The sequence below is a fragment of the Dermacentor andersoni genome, chromosome 3, assembly GCF_023375885.2.
Source record: "Dermacentor andersoni chromosome 3, qqDerAnde1_hic_scaffold, whole genome shotgun sequence".
Taxonomy (NCBI): domain Eukaryota; kingdom Metazoa; phylum Arthropoda; class Arachnida; order Ixodida; family Ixodidae; genus Dermacentor; species Dermacentor andersoni.
In genome coordinates, this window is record NC_092816.1 from 184,197,866 (window position 1) to 184,214,543 (window position 16,678).

The 16,678-nt window shown below is 44.5% G+C and overlaps 1 protein-coding gene across 2 annotated transcripts in view; it reads left to right on the forward strand.

Moving 5' to 3' along the window:
* Positions 1-16,678, forward strand: part of gry (trafficking protein particle complex subunit 11 gry) — a 151,932-nt gene that overhangs the window by 17,749 nt on the left and 117,505 nt on the right. For both annotated transcript variants that reach the window (XR_007597898.3, XM_050172604.3), the window contains exons 3-7: positions 1,442-1,512; positions 3,174-3,288; positions 6,634-6,733; positions 8,972-9,045; positions 15,331-15,427. Coding sequence is in view for 1 of the 2 variants with exons in the window: in XM_050172604.3 (XP_050028561.2) it covers positions 1,442-1,512; positions 3,174-3,288; positions 6,634-6,733; positions 8,972-9,045; positions 15,331-15,427 (457 nt within the window). In the remaining variant the exon portion in view is untranslated. The remainder of the gene's footprint in view (positions 1-1,441; positions 1,513-3,173; positions 3,289-6,633; positions 6,734-8,971; positions 9,046-15,330; positions 15,428-16,678) is intronic.

The following is a 16,678-nucleotide window of genomic DNA, read 5'->3' on the forward strand; positions in this document are numbered from 1 at the left end:
TCATCTTGGAGGGATGCATTGTTGTGCCTGCTTTTTGTCTTTAGTGTCCCTTTAAGCTCTCCACACTGCAAAGCCTTTGGTGGCAGCACTGTGTACTGTGTCTGCGCACTCATTATACACTGTGCTTAGTAAACACCATCATGTCACACGTGCTTTGGAGCGGAAGGCATTGTGATGGCACGTGGCATGCTGATGTGCAACTACCAGGAACCTGACAGCACTGAAGGAACTGCATGCACTATAGGCCTTGTAGAATGACGAAATCGCACATCTACTCGCAGTGGCACATTGCATACTTACAGAGTTGCCATTTTCATCGCAACACAGCTTTTGAATAGGAGGAGGTGTTGGGGTGCACAGGGGTGTAGAGGGCATTGAGGAGTGCACTTATGCATATAGAAGACGGAGCCAATAACAGCGCAATGAGTTGCCGTCCAACGTAGGTAGTGCTCATACCTCCGTCTATATAATCAACCATGCAGCACTCGCTGCCCTCCTCCTCTCCACAAGGCAAACAGGTAGTGGTGCAGGTGATAGCATTCACATTCAGTAGAACTGTACACTGTAATGCTAGTACTGATGTTTTAAGAAAGAATTCCTGTATACTACGGCAGCAGAAACACCATCCTAGGTGCTGGTCTAGTACAGACCAAAACACATTGGCACAGAAGGAACACCGGTCTCCAGACACTCGCCTTCAAGGTGTTCTCACTGTCCCCTTCTCTCCTCCCCCCCAAAATGCCTCTCTGAAATGCTCATTTCCTGGTATTCCCATGCATGTGACAGCACTGTAGCACGGCCTTTGAATGTGGCTCGGCGTCTCAAATGCTAAGCTTTCTTGGAATTAGATTTTCATAAAAAGTCTCGATTGTCCCCTAGTACTTCTTGTAATTATGGAAGCTAGATATTTTGGCAGAGTTACTGTCTGGTTGGAATAATTAATGTACAATTGAAACTTGACAAACAGTGAGTGTGGACTTCTCAAGTTTTTTTTCTACTTTAATGAACTGTGAGTACTGTTCATGTTCATTGTAATGGCATACTGTTGTGCAAGTGCTTATAGTATCTAATAATAAAAAAAACTTATTTCGTAATAATAAGCCAGAAATAGCTTTTACGTGCATTGTAGTTGAGGCCAAACCGTCTAACAGACTGAATGCTAGCCGCCAGGCGTATCGTGAACATGTCCTGGTTCTCTGGGACAGATGGCTATTCAAAGCCTTGATGCATTCAACAGTACAATGGCGCAAGTCTTTTCACTGGGCGATTGTAATAAACTCTATGGTTGTAATCATGGTGGCAGATTCATATTGCTGGCCAGTATTCAGACAAAAGCCAACATCCAAGGAACGTTGATCACAAGTTCTTGTGATTGACAAATGCAAATTTATTGGTGTGGTGCTTCTTCTCTCCCCTTCCTTTTTCTTTTTGTTTGTACCAGAGCTAGCCTACAGGGCAGAAACACCAAGGTGGCCTTGGTCCTGGTGCAGAACAACCTCTCCATACCCGTTGGTGAGTGGCATTGCCCTTTGTATCTATCCATAGTTTTCCTGAATGGGCCTGGAAGTGTCAGATGTGAATTTTCTTACATCTCTTGACGGTGCCTGTCTCCTCGAGCCAGTGGCGAACCACTTAGCTTTGCAAAGGGCATTGGAGGTACAACAGATGCCAGCAATAGGTTGGCAGTAGGTCTGCAAGACTTCAGTAAAACAGGCTGGGACTAGTTGGTTATAAAGTTATTGTTACTGCCAAAAACAGTGCGACTATAGAACTAGTAGCAAGGAAAGAACAAAGCAGTATGATACAAACACTCACTCGGAACTTACAAGATGCGGAGACTCTAATCCTCCACAAGGCGGGCACCAGGTGTGATGTGCCTCCTTGCCTGTCTTGTCGTGTGACAGGCTGGGTAACATGCTCCTGCTAACCGGCTGCTTCTACGGGACTGCTGTGGCACAGTAATTGGGATGCTGGGCTCACAACTGAAAAAGCTTGAGCTACCTGGAGATGGGGCTTTAGTAAAAGTTTGCCAGAAGCTTGTCTTGTCAGGTAGCGTGTTACAATGTTGAAAAATTAGGGTCACTGACCTATTCAAAAACATAGTTAATGTGTTGGAAACCATACGGGGCTTTTTGTTCGCAATGGAGTGGACACAATCTCATACAAAGGTTGAAAAAGAAAAGAAATAATTATCAGAAATAATTCTCACAAATAAAGTAATGTCATGGTGCGATCTATGCTGAAATCATTACTTATACAGGTGACACCTAACACCATCAACAGGGCCAATAATATCATACCCTATACACCGAAAAAGATGTAAAACACGAAGGAAAAGATAGGCGAAAGGAAAGGGTGTCCTTGATGTTTTGCCTCTTTTTTGGTTTATAAACCATGTGCCAACTATCCCAACAACAAGTTTTATTAAAATACCATACCCCAAGCTTATCTCTGCTGACTAGGTCATGTGCTGTGAATATGAACTGACTAGAACACTGTGTCCACTGCATTATGAGCAATAACCTGTAGCAGTTCCAAAATGTCAAAAGATATCCTAACTCGGTCAATGACCTTACTTTTTCACTTTTTGAGACAATGTTTCCCTCACAAACAAACACTTTTTTTTTGTTAAATTGAGCACCCGACAAACTGGCCAAAGGAAAGACTATGCAAAGACCCATTTATGATCTGTAGAATGACAGTCACCATTAAAATAAGGCAAGGGTCACTCAAAGGAAAACAATTATCAATATAGTTGAAAAAGGGCCCATCAGGTGCTGCAACAAACACACAGAAGTCAGGGCACGCAATTATGCGCGTGTCGAGTACTTGCCAACATTTGACTGGAATCAATACTTCTGCTTGTCGGGAAGGGCCTGCCGCACGATAGCGAAGGATTGAATAATCTTGGGAGCTTGAAACTAATCCGTAGCCTTCCGTTACAGTGTCTTTCATAGCCATGGTGTTGATTTGAGAGGTTAAAATCAATCAATCAATCAATCAATCAATCAATCAATCAATCAATCAATCAATCAATCAATCAATCAAAATATGATTTTGCTGACTCACTGCCTGAGTAGCTGATGCATGTTGTGTCACCGAGCGGTGTGGTGAACCACTTCTCCCTGGTTGTCTTGTTCTCTCGTTTTTGCGATGTGCACACACCGCACCAGGAGACAATGTGCTGGCCACGGAGCGGGCGCACGCCCTGTGCAATGCCTGTGAGCTCCCGCCAAAGGCCCTGTTTGTTCTGCCCTACTCTGACCACCTGTTTGGCTTCATCCTGAGGTGAGCCACCTGTCCGGTGGGCTGCTCTTTGGTTGCAGTCATTCGACCACTCATTGCTTTGATGAAGGCAGGTCCCCCTTTTCGATGCGTTAACTACAAACGAAGGCTTTCCTTGTTCGTCGACTGTTCATCTTCCTGTCAACCCTTGATCATTGGAAGTAGCTGTTCTGCTGTGGTAACACTTATCTATCTGGATATTCAGCTGGACCTATGCTTGAGAGTAATGAACCATTTCTGTATGTACAATGCTTACGGAATGAAACACGTCAATTTAGAGCCGACTTACCGCCCACAGCTTGTGTGACATTGTCCAGAAACATCTTCAAGAATGTAAGGTGCCTATAAATATACATTTGCACACTATGCTCACATTTGTACATCGTTCGTTTTGTGTCTGTACTGACTCTGATAATGCATTTTCTTAATTAATGTTTTCCTGGCATTTTCTTATTTAGAATGTATGAACAATATTCCATAAATTCTTATGTAGTTTTGAAAGAATAACCAACAGCCTAAACTTAGTAGTATACAGCAGAATCTCGATGATACCAATGTCTTGCGATGGTAAACAATAAAATCTTAAAATTGAGGGGGGAACACTTCAATAAATTGACCGCAATGCTCAAAATTGTCAATTTTTTTTTGTGCCACTTTAAGACCTTCCTTTATTTCATGGTGATATATTAGAAAGGAATAGGCAGCAGAATGGGGTAGTTACACTTCTTTAGTGTTGTCTTTGAAATTGACATGAAATTCGGGCTTTGGGAGGTGCTACCTCCACACCGCTGATCGTGCGAGCACGACTTTCCATTGACACAGCGCTGCCATATTGGTATTGCCTTAAACATGAGATTGGAGATTCAGATAGCCACAGAGCTACATTTCTACATGCAGAAATACAGCACTGTGAAAAAATAAAGCAAATGTGAAAACTTGGGTGACTAACATCGTGATTCATTACTGTAGTCTTGTGCGTACAGGAAGTGCTTCTATTGGCTGATGTGACTTTGAACCACTGTTACTATTGTTTCGCACAAATTTTGGCAGCTGTAAGCTTAGCGTGTTTCGAAGCAGGCATTTAAAGGTCCGCCGGGTTATCCCGAGTTTCTTTCGTTGCTGTGTCCCAGCTGCTGCTTGATGGTGATAAGGACATGATTTGACCAAGATAAGGGAATCTACATTTCTTTGCGACAGCGAAGCTACTTTGTATCGTGCGATCTGACGGGCACAAAGGTAGAAAAGTTTGAATTGCGATTGGGCACCGAAGACGACAGAAGGCGTGGAATAAATAGATAAGGCTACTCTTGGAATTGAATGCTGCCGATCCTGCTGACGAGAAGATTTTGTTGCGTGTTGTTGCCGCCTCCTGATAAAGTTGGAAGAAGTTTGAAAACAGGCCACAAGTTGCATAATACTGCAGAAAGCAAACGTTCTTGAGTAACTTTTTTGGGGAGTGGGGAGGACATGTGGAGTGGAGTCATTGGTGAAGTCTAGGTGGATTGACGAAGGTCGCCTTGGCAACAGGAATGCAACTGGCACATCAGCGCAGCCGCTTTTCCAGCCTAACTAACAGCCAGTGTCTGGTGCTACTGGCGCATTGGGGCCTCCTCAACGGCTCCGCTGGGGATTGCACGGCGGCTACATTGTTTGTGTCATCTGCTGCTGTGTGAAAAGGGATTTGTAGCAGTTCAAATTTTGTACAATGTAAGCTGATAGACTTGGGCCGGGACTTTTGTAAAATTGGTAATATTCCAAAATTTGTATTAGGCGGGATTGTGTCACCAAGATTCTACTTCATTTCATTTTATAAGTGTGCCTTTAAGACTAGCTAGCATGATAAGGTATGTCCTAAAAACCTCTTGAGTGTTCTTGACCAAGGCGTGACTATAAATTGGTTTTAGAAGAGTCTTACTGTTATTGAAATCGCATGTGCAAGAGCATGTATATAATCTGTGCAGTATCAATGACCTCTGGTTGTTGCTGCAAGTGAGGAACCCTTTTTTTGTGCACCTGTGGGAGGTCATGCTCTTTCCCATGTTGAATCAGAGGGCGTTACAGGGCGGTTGTTGTTAAACTGGCAAATAGTGTTGACAGATCAGTGGGGAAAAAGGGCGCCAGTGTGGTTTCGTTGCAGGAAAGTTTAAAAATATAAAGAAAAATCTGGCCAGCATAGTGTGCCTTATATTAATAATTCTTTATTTCTGTTAACAAATTGTTGTTACCTGGGAGTGCACATTCATGGGAGCTGGTTACTAGTATGTTTCAAAAGTGAGGATGTGGGGGGGAAGTGAGTTTTAGAAAAACAATTTTTATTCGTCGAAGTATGGTGCTGAGAACTTGTACATATACTTATGTAATATTACATGCTTGTTCTGAATATACATTCCATTTTTGTTTATCTCCTTTGGTTCTGATTTTATGTATGCTTCCTTGAAATACTATTTTGCAAAGATTTGCAAACAATCACTTCCTCCAATTTCTCTAAACAGGGTGTCAGTGACTTCTGTATGACTCTGCAAAACTAGTAAGACCAACCTTATTTGCTTTGCCTTACCTAGAACAAGGGGTGCGAGACTTCAAAATTAAGAACAAAGAAGCATTCTTTCGAGTTTAAACTTCAAAATCTTGCAACTTGTGTTCTTAGTAAGGTAGAGCAATAAGGTTGGTATTACTACATTCGTTGAGTCATATAAAAGCCATTGATACCCTAGTTAGTGAAATCTAAGGAACAGGTATCTTTATGTAATTAAATAGAAGCTTGCATAAAATTAGAACCAAAGGAGATAAACAAAAATAAACAAAAATAAAAATAAGCATGCACGATTGCATATATGTGCAAGTTTTCAGAGCCATACCTTGACGAATAAAGACTTTTGAAATTTGTGGTCTCAGACCCACATCTCCCCTTATGTTGGCATAGCACTTGGCAACAATGGCATCCTTCTTGATTGTCACATTAATCCATCAATTTAGGCTGACTCAGTTTTTGCCTTTGGTGTCTCCTTAGCTTGAGTCCTTGGCATGGGATATAGTAGGCGTTGCAAGCTTAACGTCAAGTTCAATGTTTTATGTCACTCTAGACAACATTGTCATTGTTCACACGAAGATTTGGAGCATTGTCATTTGTTCTCTATGGAGCAGGCTAGTGCTTCAGGAGCTGGTCTACAGATGTCTTTAAAGTAACAACAACAGCAGCAACAACAACAACGACGACAACAATGATGATGATGAATTTGAAATTTATATTTAACTGTCACTAAATGAGTTTGTGGGAGGACACGTGCTGTTGATATCGGATACACATGTTGAGAGTGCCTTGCCCTCTGTTTTTTGTTGCCAACCAAGGCTGGAGACAGCCTTCTTGGAGATCACCCAGGGCTACTACCTCAATGAGTGCAAGCGGGTCAAGGCTCACAAGGACTTTGCCAACAAGAACACACACCAGGTGAGGGGGTCTGGCTACCAATGTCTGCTACTTGCCGCTAGCATATCTGTCAGGTTTGACGGCACGTCGTGAAAAGTATGGCAGTGGCTATGAGAGGCTTCAGTCATATTGTTAAAAAGCGTGTCACAAGGCCTTGTAACAATATGCATGAAAGCACAACCCCAAAGACCCTTGTGTTTTATCTGCACTTATTGTCTAGGTCTTCCCATGGTACAGTATTTGACATGATTTTAGTTGTGCAAAGATTAGGGAAAAGAAAAGAAATATGAAAACAGTGAAAAAAAAAAGACAGGCACTACTAATTTTATTGGCCAGTTTCTTTTTTCCTTTCTTGAATTTCTGTGCTACAAAATCATGCAGTATAGAAAACACCAACTCGCCCCAGAATAGGCTATTCTTCCGTGGCACAGTCCTTAGCACTGTTAAGCCCTCATTGCCTGAATTTCACAGTGATAGCTGTAAGTTGTCCTAGTTGTGTAGTGCAAAACATTTGCTGTGCCAGAAAAGAGAATGAGCGTCGAAGCTGCTTGAGCTTCTTTGCTCGCCGGTGAGTAGGCTCCATAGTTGAGAAGCCCTCCAGCAGCAACCGCCTGCTGTGCGCGCCTTACCAGCTGGAGTTTCCAGCGTTAGTCTGAGCTGACCAGTGCTGCCTCCCACTGGTCCTGGCTGAGGTGGGGAATGCATCGAAGGTTGGGCTTGCGACGGCTGTGTGAGGTAGGGAGGCACGTTGTAGACATCGCTGGATGAACTTTTTCTCTTTGAAGGTTATTGGTTGCATGGATCTGCAGATATTTACTCTAACTGATACTGAATGAAACATTGCAAGACTTTCTGCACCTAGCATTGTGCCAGCTATTGCGTCACTGCAACTTTTTTTTTTTTGCCTGAACAAAACATTTCAGTTGAACTTAAATGTACTTGTGTGGTGGGGACACACTCATACAAACCTGAGAGTTCGTTTTGCATGCTCAGTTCAGGATAGGAAAGGAGAAGCATGTAACAGCGAAACAAGTCAATGCTAGCCAAAGTCCTTCATCAGACAGAAGAGTGCGTAAAAGGGTGTGTAAAAAACAAAAGAGAAAGCATTGCTAGAGTGTACTAGATGGATGGAGTGGGTTTAGAGCGAGCACCACGCTGATGCATTTTTTATTGAAATGTTAGTGGTGCCACTGTTACCTTCATCTAAGTGAATGGCCCCGCACGCTGGCCGGATCCGTGGCACATCAGAGATCCTACCGCAGCTGCATTTAGCCTGGTATAGGCATTTTTCTTTCCTATATCTAGTTTTGCTACTTGGGGCTAAACAGTAGTTCCTTTGCTGGGGTTTACGCATCTGTCCGTGTTACCAGAGAAAATATTGCCCAAATATCATGCAGACGGCATCATTGAATGGTAGTGACAAGCATCTTGCCTGCACCATGTAGAATATTCGCTCTCCTGAGAAGTACGCATCAGGGCACAAGCAGCGTGTGATTTTATTCCCCACCAATGTGCTGTAAAAATAGGGGAGGGAGAACAGCGAGAACAATTCAAGCACGGTGGCACGTGGAGCAGACAGTGGCTGAGCCCATGAGCTTGGCACAGACAATGGGGACAGCCGAAGTCACTGGAACTTCAGGATAAGGTGACGGCCGCAATATTACCATTTTTTGTATTACTTTCGGAACTAACTGCAGCTTCCAATGGACCCACTCCGCCATTCTAGTACTGTATACTCAAGCACTGCTGCCTCACAAATGACGGCTCTGTTGCTGGCACTGCCTTCTCACATTTCATTCTTTCGCACTGTCTCGCCTAATTATGGACCAGCCACCATGCCTCAACATGAAAGCTAGGGATGCATGGTCACACTTTGCCTATAAAACACAGCCATTTCTTGAACATTTTTTTATGCCTTAATTAGCTTTAACAAAACTCCTGTAATGCTGCACTTCTCATGTTTCATGTCCCCTTTAGACATCCCATACTACTTTATGATGATAATGATCTAGTCAGACACTTTGAATCTGGCAATCACATGAATGAATAGAACCAGAAAAAAGAAAGGCTTAAAAGATTTATGATAACTAAGCTGGAAAAAGGTCTAAAGTTTTCCACACAGAATTTTAAGCACTACCACTTATTTTCCACTTTTTCTGAGCCTGTTACTCTATGGGTTGGTGCTCAACACACCAACATTAATTACTGATTTGGTGAGCACATTTTTTACACTTCTGTTACCATGTTTGTCTCGTGCAGCAACTCCTGATTCGTCACCAGTTCAAGATTGCATTCCTGCACGAACTGAAACAGGACCCAGGTGTTGCTATTCGGTGAGGAACATCATCTCAATTTGCTCTGGTCACCACCTTACAAAAAAGAGACAAGATATAGCTCTTGCTTTTTGACTTGGTAGGCAATTGTTTTGCTCATTCACAAGGGCTACGGAGATGCTGAATCTACAACCATCGATGATAAAAGTCGCGGGTTTCTCTGTGCACATAGTCTCTGCCAAAGCCTTTTGTCTTCAGCTTTACTTTAACATTTCTTGATTTAGAAGTTCAAAAATAGCTGCTGTGAAGCCATTTGTGTGCGCACTGTCGGGGAGCTCGAGTCCCTTGCATATTTCTTGCTGACATTTGTGTTTCCTGCATGGTGTTCATACCTCCTGAAGTTTAGCTTCCCTGTGTGACAGGTTCATGATGTTGGAAGTCAGTGCGCTAGTTATACAGTCGTGATGAGAGATGGTGCGTGTATCCCAATACAAGTGACGCCTGATGGCGTGGATAACATGGGCGAAAGAGGAATAAGTGCATGGATGAACCACGTGCTTATTGGTGTTCTTTTAGTTGGACTGTCCCACAAAAGGGTTCTCGTTCAGGTTTGGAGAGTGGCACCGGCATGGGCTAGCATGATTGTTCAGATGTGCTTCTGCTCGCAAGACCGCACCCACGAACAACTTGGGATTGAGTGTTGGGTATGGGTGAACAATCACTCAGTAACCTTGCATGAGAGTGGACTTCCTCGATTTCTCGGCATCTTCCATTGCAGCACTACTTCCTCAAACCCTGGCTTTACCCTTGAAGGAAAAAAAACTTAGCCCGCTGTGCCGAACTCATGCTCTTGTCGCAATACGCAGTTGGGACCTTGGTGCTGTAAACACTGTGCTGTTGCGCAGCTTTTCCGCTTGGCAATGTGTATAGGGCTTTGTGCCCCACACCGACATTGAGAGGGCTGATGCCTGTGCATGTACACTCTAACCTCATTATAACAAAGTTGAGGGGGGAGCTGAGATCACTTCGCTGCTTCGTTATATCCATTATTGCCATTTACTGCAATATATGCCCAATAGGGTGCCCAATTGTAAATGTGGAAACAAGAAGACTACTTTGTGGCCCGCAGTACCACTGCATGGCCATGTGTGCGATGAAACTTGAATAAAACAACAAAAGAATTTTAGGCGTGTGCACCGCTACATGGCCACGTGTGTGATGAAACTTGAATAAAACAAGAAAAGAATTTTAGACGTGTGTAACACGTGACTTTTTTAGCTTCTGATGCAACAGCCTGTGGATATCTGCCTTCGTTTTCAATGTGGTGGTCTTTCGCTTCCACTTTCCAGTTGGCACTTCAGGGTCGAGCAGTGCTCCACTGTGTGTTCGAGGAGGCAAGCGAATTTTGTCGCGCTGGCTTAACTCGGCTGGCTCGTGGTCAATGCGGTCTCTGAGGCCACACCCAGCTGCCAGCCCGTGCGGCAAACCGTAGAGAGAGGGAGAAGTGAATGCACTAATATTTAGCACCTGTGCCTAGCCCCCCAGCGTGGCATGGCTCGCACATTCAGGCATATGCGCCGTGTGAACCACGGTGAAAGAATTGATAAGGTGTCTGAACGAGGCTGCCACACCAAAAATTTGTTTTGGACATGGGTTATGTCTGTCTCGGCAGATGGTGTGGATCTTTCGGGGGTCAACCACACAAGTTGGTGCAGCGCTCCTCTAACATGGGGTTCCTCCTCAATGGAATCACTGGTAAATTGTCCCATATATGCCTATGCACCAGTGTAGGCGCCGGGCAAGCCTTTGAGAAGCGAGCTTGGGTACACCCTCCTAAATATCTAAGCTTCTTAGTAGTGCTATCGAGACTTTATTGTGGTTCGCAAATTGTTGAAGTCCACTGCAGAGATGGCATGTTTACTTGTGCTCAACTTTGGTACTAATGCAACACCATCCAGCTATTGCTGAGTGTAAAGTTTTGCAAGTTGGGCACATATAAGGCAACAAGCCATGGCTTGCCAGTTGCAGTGGTGTTCGTAATTAGCATGCATGCCAAGCACAGACATTGCTGCTAACCGTGCAAGTTACATCTAACCTTTTATTTATACGAAGTAGTGTCCACCTAATTTATACAGTGTTAGCACGGCACACTCAGGAAATACAAAAAAAATTCAGGATACACAAATGCACAGCTGTACAGGCATTTCCCAATGGGATATGTATTAATGTCAGGATGATGCAAGTGATAGCTAGAATAATGTGATAACGATTGTTTGTGACCAAAACAATGTTTAAAAGTATGCAGAAACCCCACTGGAGTTGTCAAAGTATTCGTAAGCACATCCTCAAATTTCAGTTGGCCCGCCCCAAAATTTAGGGTGGCCCACACCGAAATTTCAAGTTGGCCCATCCCCAAATTTAGGTTGGCCCACCTCCAAGTTTCAAGTTGGGCCACCTCCAAATCTAAGTTGACCCACCTCTACTATAAGCTTCCCCATGCATTTTCTATGGAGCCTTTGTATCCCTATGGGTATTACCTCTGATCAATTTTTATTCTTTTTGGTTTCAATTGTTCTTTATCGCTATAAAGCTAGCAATCATCTACATTTACACTACAGCTTAGACCACTTATAACGTAACTACTTATGCAGAACCGGCTATGATGCAGCCTTTTTTTACTCCCGTTTACCTTGCCATAGAATACCACGTATGCGCATACTATTTATAGTGCAGCCGGGCAATACGAAATGCAAGTTATAATGCTGCTTCTGCGGAAAAATCTCGCACATAAGTGTGGTAACAAGTGCCTTCTCAGCAAGATACACCTGCCGATGGTAAGGGAGAGTGACGAGGGCAATGCAGAGGAAGAGGAGAACAAGGAATGAAAAATAAAAATAAAAATAAAGTGGTTGCAGCGTGATGTGCCCATGCAGGGGTAGCTCAACAACAGAGAAGCCTTTGGTCGGCCGCTTATCATCGGCACGCTCTGCACTGGACCCATGCACATTGTTGCTCATTGGTGGCTTTTGTTCTTCATTCAGTTTGTGATGCGCATCATCATGAAGTGCAGATATCGGCCGTGCAAACTGGACTGCTGTCAGTTTAAGGTGCATTCCACAAATTCAGTACGGATCTTTTACGCTTTATGTGCCCCCATGCGGGTTTCAGCCGTTTGTACCAGTATGTGCACATACACACGCTTGGCAGGCATTCGCAGTAGCCGCGGCTGATTGCCCCAGAAACCAAACGCCACTGCTGTCAGTTTAGTCCATGTGCGTAATCACATGCCCAATCCCCTATGGTACCCATGTTGCGTATCAAGGGCAAGCTTCTCGCGACAGCATGTGGTTCGGCACCGCTGCCGACTACAGCGTGCCTTGTCGGGAGTAGCCACCAAAGTTGCGGTTTGGTGCCGAGTCAACGACATAGCATCGCAGTGGATGTACGGCACGTTGAAAGTGTAGAAACTACGACAACAAAAATGAGCACACAGATGGCACGAACAGCACCTGAATGGCAGCAACTTTGTTCACAGTCGCCATGATTTCAACACCGCAGATTAGCCTGAGAAATTGAACTAGGCTCTGTACAGCATCCAAAATTTCATTCGACATTCTACATCAGTTCTGTGGAGTTGGTGGCAATGCTGCATGGAATTTCGAATAAATGAGCAGGCCTGAAATGCTTCATGCGAAAACTGCGGGTTCTCGGACATTAACCTTTCAATGTTTGTGAATTTAAACGGAGGCAAGCATCCCGGTTGCATGCTTCAATTCTTGGACATGCATGGCTGCTTGGTCTACATGTTCTGCACGCGTTGCACCCGTAGAAAAATGTTCTTCTTATAGTGCAGTACCACATACAGTGTGGATATTCGTGACTCCAGTGACTTACGCTGTAAGTGGTCTATGCTGTATTATGACGATTAAATGTCTCAACTTCGTAAATCATGCATTTTTGTGCAGATACTAGGCAGATGTATGATCGTATGATGGGCTAGGGTAGCAGACGACAGGAAATCATGACCCCGCAACACTGCAACGTTCCTGCTGGCAAATGGATGAAGCCTGACCAGAGTTATAGTCGTCTCTCTCTGCAGACAGACGCTGCCGTTCAGACACCTTACCTGTTCTTCCACCGTGATCTGGACATGGCCCCAGAGATTCACTGCACTGGGAAGATCTCAAAGGCTATGCCCAGCTACGCTTGGCTGTACAGTCTGTCACAGATAAAGAGAGAAGTGAATGCAACTAATCTTTCACACTACCATGCACAGCTGCGCAGGCTGGCACAGTGTGGATGTAACCCCCGAGATTGGCAAATCAGTTCTACAGAAGCCCGCAAGATGGAGGAAAATACATGAAAGGGAGAAATTGGCATCCACCCGAAATAATTCGCCCTCGCTCTGCGATCGGCTAGCCTCCTGGTTAGCTCAGATGGTAGAGCAACCGCCCCAGAAAGGCGTTAGTCGCAGGCTCGAGTCCGGGACCAGGATGAATTTTCTTTAACTGTGAGACTCTTTCTGAGAAATGCATATGGGCTTCCTTTGTAGCCCCATGCTACAATTCGGGTGGATCCCAATTTTCCCTTTCATGTGCTTTCCTCCACCTTGCGGGCTTCCACAGAACTGATTTGCCATCTTCATTGGCCCAGTGCCTCAAATTGTTGATTAAATCTCCCTCGCTCTGTGATCGGCTTGCCTCCTGGTTTGCTCAGATGGTAGAGCGACCGCCCCAGACAGGCGTTACACAGGTTCGAGTCTGCGATCAGGATGAATTTTTCTTCAACTGTGAGACTTTGATTATGAGAAACGCTTATGGTTTTCCTCTGTAGCTCCGTGCTAAAATTCAGGTGGATGCCAATTTTTCCCTTTCAACCCCTGAGATTGTGCCACGGCGATCTCAGACGCCACACCCAGCTGCTCCTGCCTGCCTGCGTGGTGTGCCATGCCAGTATACTAACTCTAGAGGAAAAGCAGGGTGATAAAAGCGGCAGCTGCAATTTTGCTCTGACTTATTTTTGTAGCGCTAAGAATATTCAAGATATTATGCAAAAACAAGCTTTTACACGCTGCGCGTACACCTGGACCACGTTTAGAGTTCATTCTGTATACTTTTTCAGGAAGATTCAATGGCTATTTATAAAATTTAGATGTAAAATTTATGGTGCCTGAAAAGATGTGTTTGCAGGAGCTTGAACTTGATGGTACCGCCATACTGAGGGAGGCTGAGGGTGACGTTGATTGTGCATCTAATCTGAATCGCAACTTGTCGTTTGCGCCTGCATGTCTGCACATTGTAGCAACATGGCAGCACCCTTGCTGTTGCCTATTTAAATGCATGGGCGCTATGTCGAGTCTTTCCTCTAAAGTTCGTTATATTAACGCTATGGAGAGAGGTCAGTGAAGAAGTGTAATTGTGAGCCACTGCTTGTGCACAGCCAAGCATGTTGACGAGAAAGACCAGTGCGGCTTGATGGCGTATTCAACGTGGGGATAAGGGAGTTTTGAACTGCCTCGGTGTACAAGTGCCGAAGCCTGCGGAAAGCGATATGCTCGGCGCACAAGGGTTGGGTATTTTTTGGTTTTGGATACGAATCTAGTCCATTGTATCCGTTGACAGGATGATTTTACTTGATTAAGACGAGCTTTGAAATACGTGGACCTCTATGAAATTTCATTTTCTGTGTTATATCCATTATTTCGTTACATCCCATTTCGTTATAACGAGGTTCAAGTGTATTTTGAAAGCCACAGCAGGCAAACTGTGATGTGTGCAAGAATGATGTCTGTATCACATAGAGGTGGTCGTTCTTGACAAGATCGTGCTGTCACCTTGACAGCTCTCTGCTGTCACAATAGATTAATTTCGATATGGAAGAACTGCTGAAGCCTCTCAGTTCATATTGTATTCATGCGGAGGTTTCCCTTGCACGGCCCAGTCTCCAGTGATTATCCGTTCCTGACAGTCCCGAACTGCTTGGGATTGCTGCCATGCATTCGATTTCCTTGGGCAGCTTTGGAAGTTCAGTCCGCCCGTCGGAGAGCTGCCGGAATCGCATTCATTTTCCAGACCGGAAGTACCGGACTGCCCGCAGGCTCTCAGAGCTGTCGGCAGATATGTCGTCTTCATTGGTGTGTGTAGTACTTAGGTGGATCTTGCTTTTCAGGTGAGTGAAGCTGATGTGCAAGGAAGCATAACTTTGCATGTGGCAAATTTTTGCTAAGCAAGGGTCCTTTCAATCTGTCATTTCATAATTCTTATTTTAGATGGGTTCAGCTTTCAGCTTTGATGTTGAGAATAGCTCTTCAAGATATTGAGACTTGCGTCTTAATCTTCTGTGCAGCCACTACAAACAAGCTTATGTCGACTTGCTGGAGCTGAAAACCACAGATGCCAACATTCTTGAGGTCAAAACCGTCGCAGGCATTCTTAACTACAAGGTAAGTTCGTATATTGTGGTGGGGTGCATCACAAAACACACACACACACGCACACACACACACACACACACACACACACCTATACCTATCCGGTGGGTCAAATTAAGGGGGGGTGATGCGGCCACTAAAAGCCAAAAATTCATGAAAAGCTGGATGCTTGGAAAATGTCATACTTGGTCTGTATACGTCATACACTATGCGCTCTGTAATTATCAGCGCCTAATTCATCATGAAACTAATACAAACCAAATATATTACGAGTCGCGGTAGCGACAAGCGACCACTGGAACAACCCGAACTATGGGTGAGCGCCGTTCTTGCGCCATCTTGGTCTTGTTTTGTTGGTGAATTTCTTGTTGTTTTTTTGCCATCTTTGGTGGCTACGTGGTACAATCATTTGCATGTGATGTGGGGTTTGCAGAGGCTTACAGGGGCTTTTGTGTTTCCTGTGTCTTGAATGTGAAGCTGTGATTGGACGAAGCGGACACTCCTCAACCAAGTTGGGTAACACACAGCTGCTTTTAGCTGCTGCGTGAGATGACGTGGTTGTCTCCTCTGACAGCCACGCTGTGCGTTGTCTGCTGTGGCTGTTTGCTTGCTTTGTTGCTGCTTTTCTTCATGTGCTGTGAGAAAGTATGACAATCACTCACTACACTTTCTCAAGTCTTCACCGTCTTTACTATCCCTCACCTTGCCTTCTACTTTAATAGTTTCATGTAACCTGATTGTTGCGTTGTCGGACTCGATGCCTGGAACAAAGCTACACGTGTTTGGTCATTGGTTTGGTGTGTGGAAGCGATGCGTGAAGTTTGTCCTCAAAGCGAAGTTTAGGAGATCCGGGCCACCAATAACTACTATTAAGTAAACCTTCCTGGGGACACAGCTTCTGTTATATCGGTACAGGATAGCGATTGCGTCAAAACTTCCAGCAACTTATCTACTGCACCATTGGTACAGGAATGCATCATTGCAAGTATGCCTGGAGTCTCAAGCTCAGCATTGGTGATCGCAGCCTGTGCATGGGCTAGGCTGGAAAATGGCGGCAGTAGAAGCAGCCGAGGAAAGAAGCGTGCAGGCAGCTCTAGGTATTCTGTGAAGCCATTTTAGGCCTGGAACTGTGCACACAACTTTGAAGGGCTGTTTCCTCAAAATGTCTTTTCTTTTCCTGGTGTGGCGGCTCGCACCAGCAATATCTCAGGAACTGTTTATCGGATTTTTATCAGGTTTGTTCATAAATAAATTCCTGAGGGA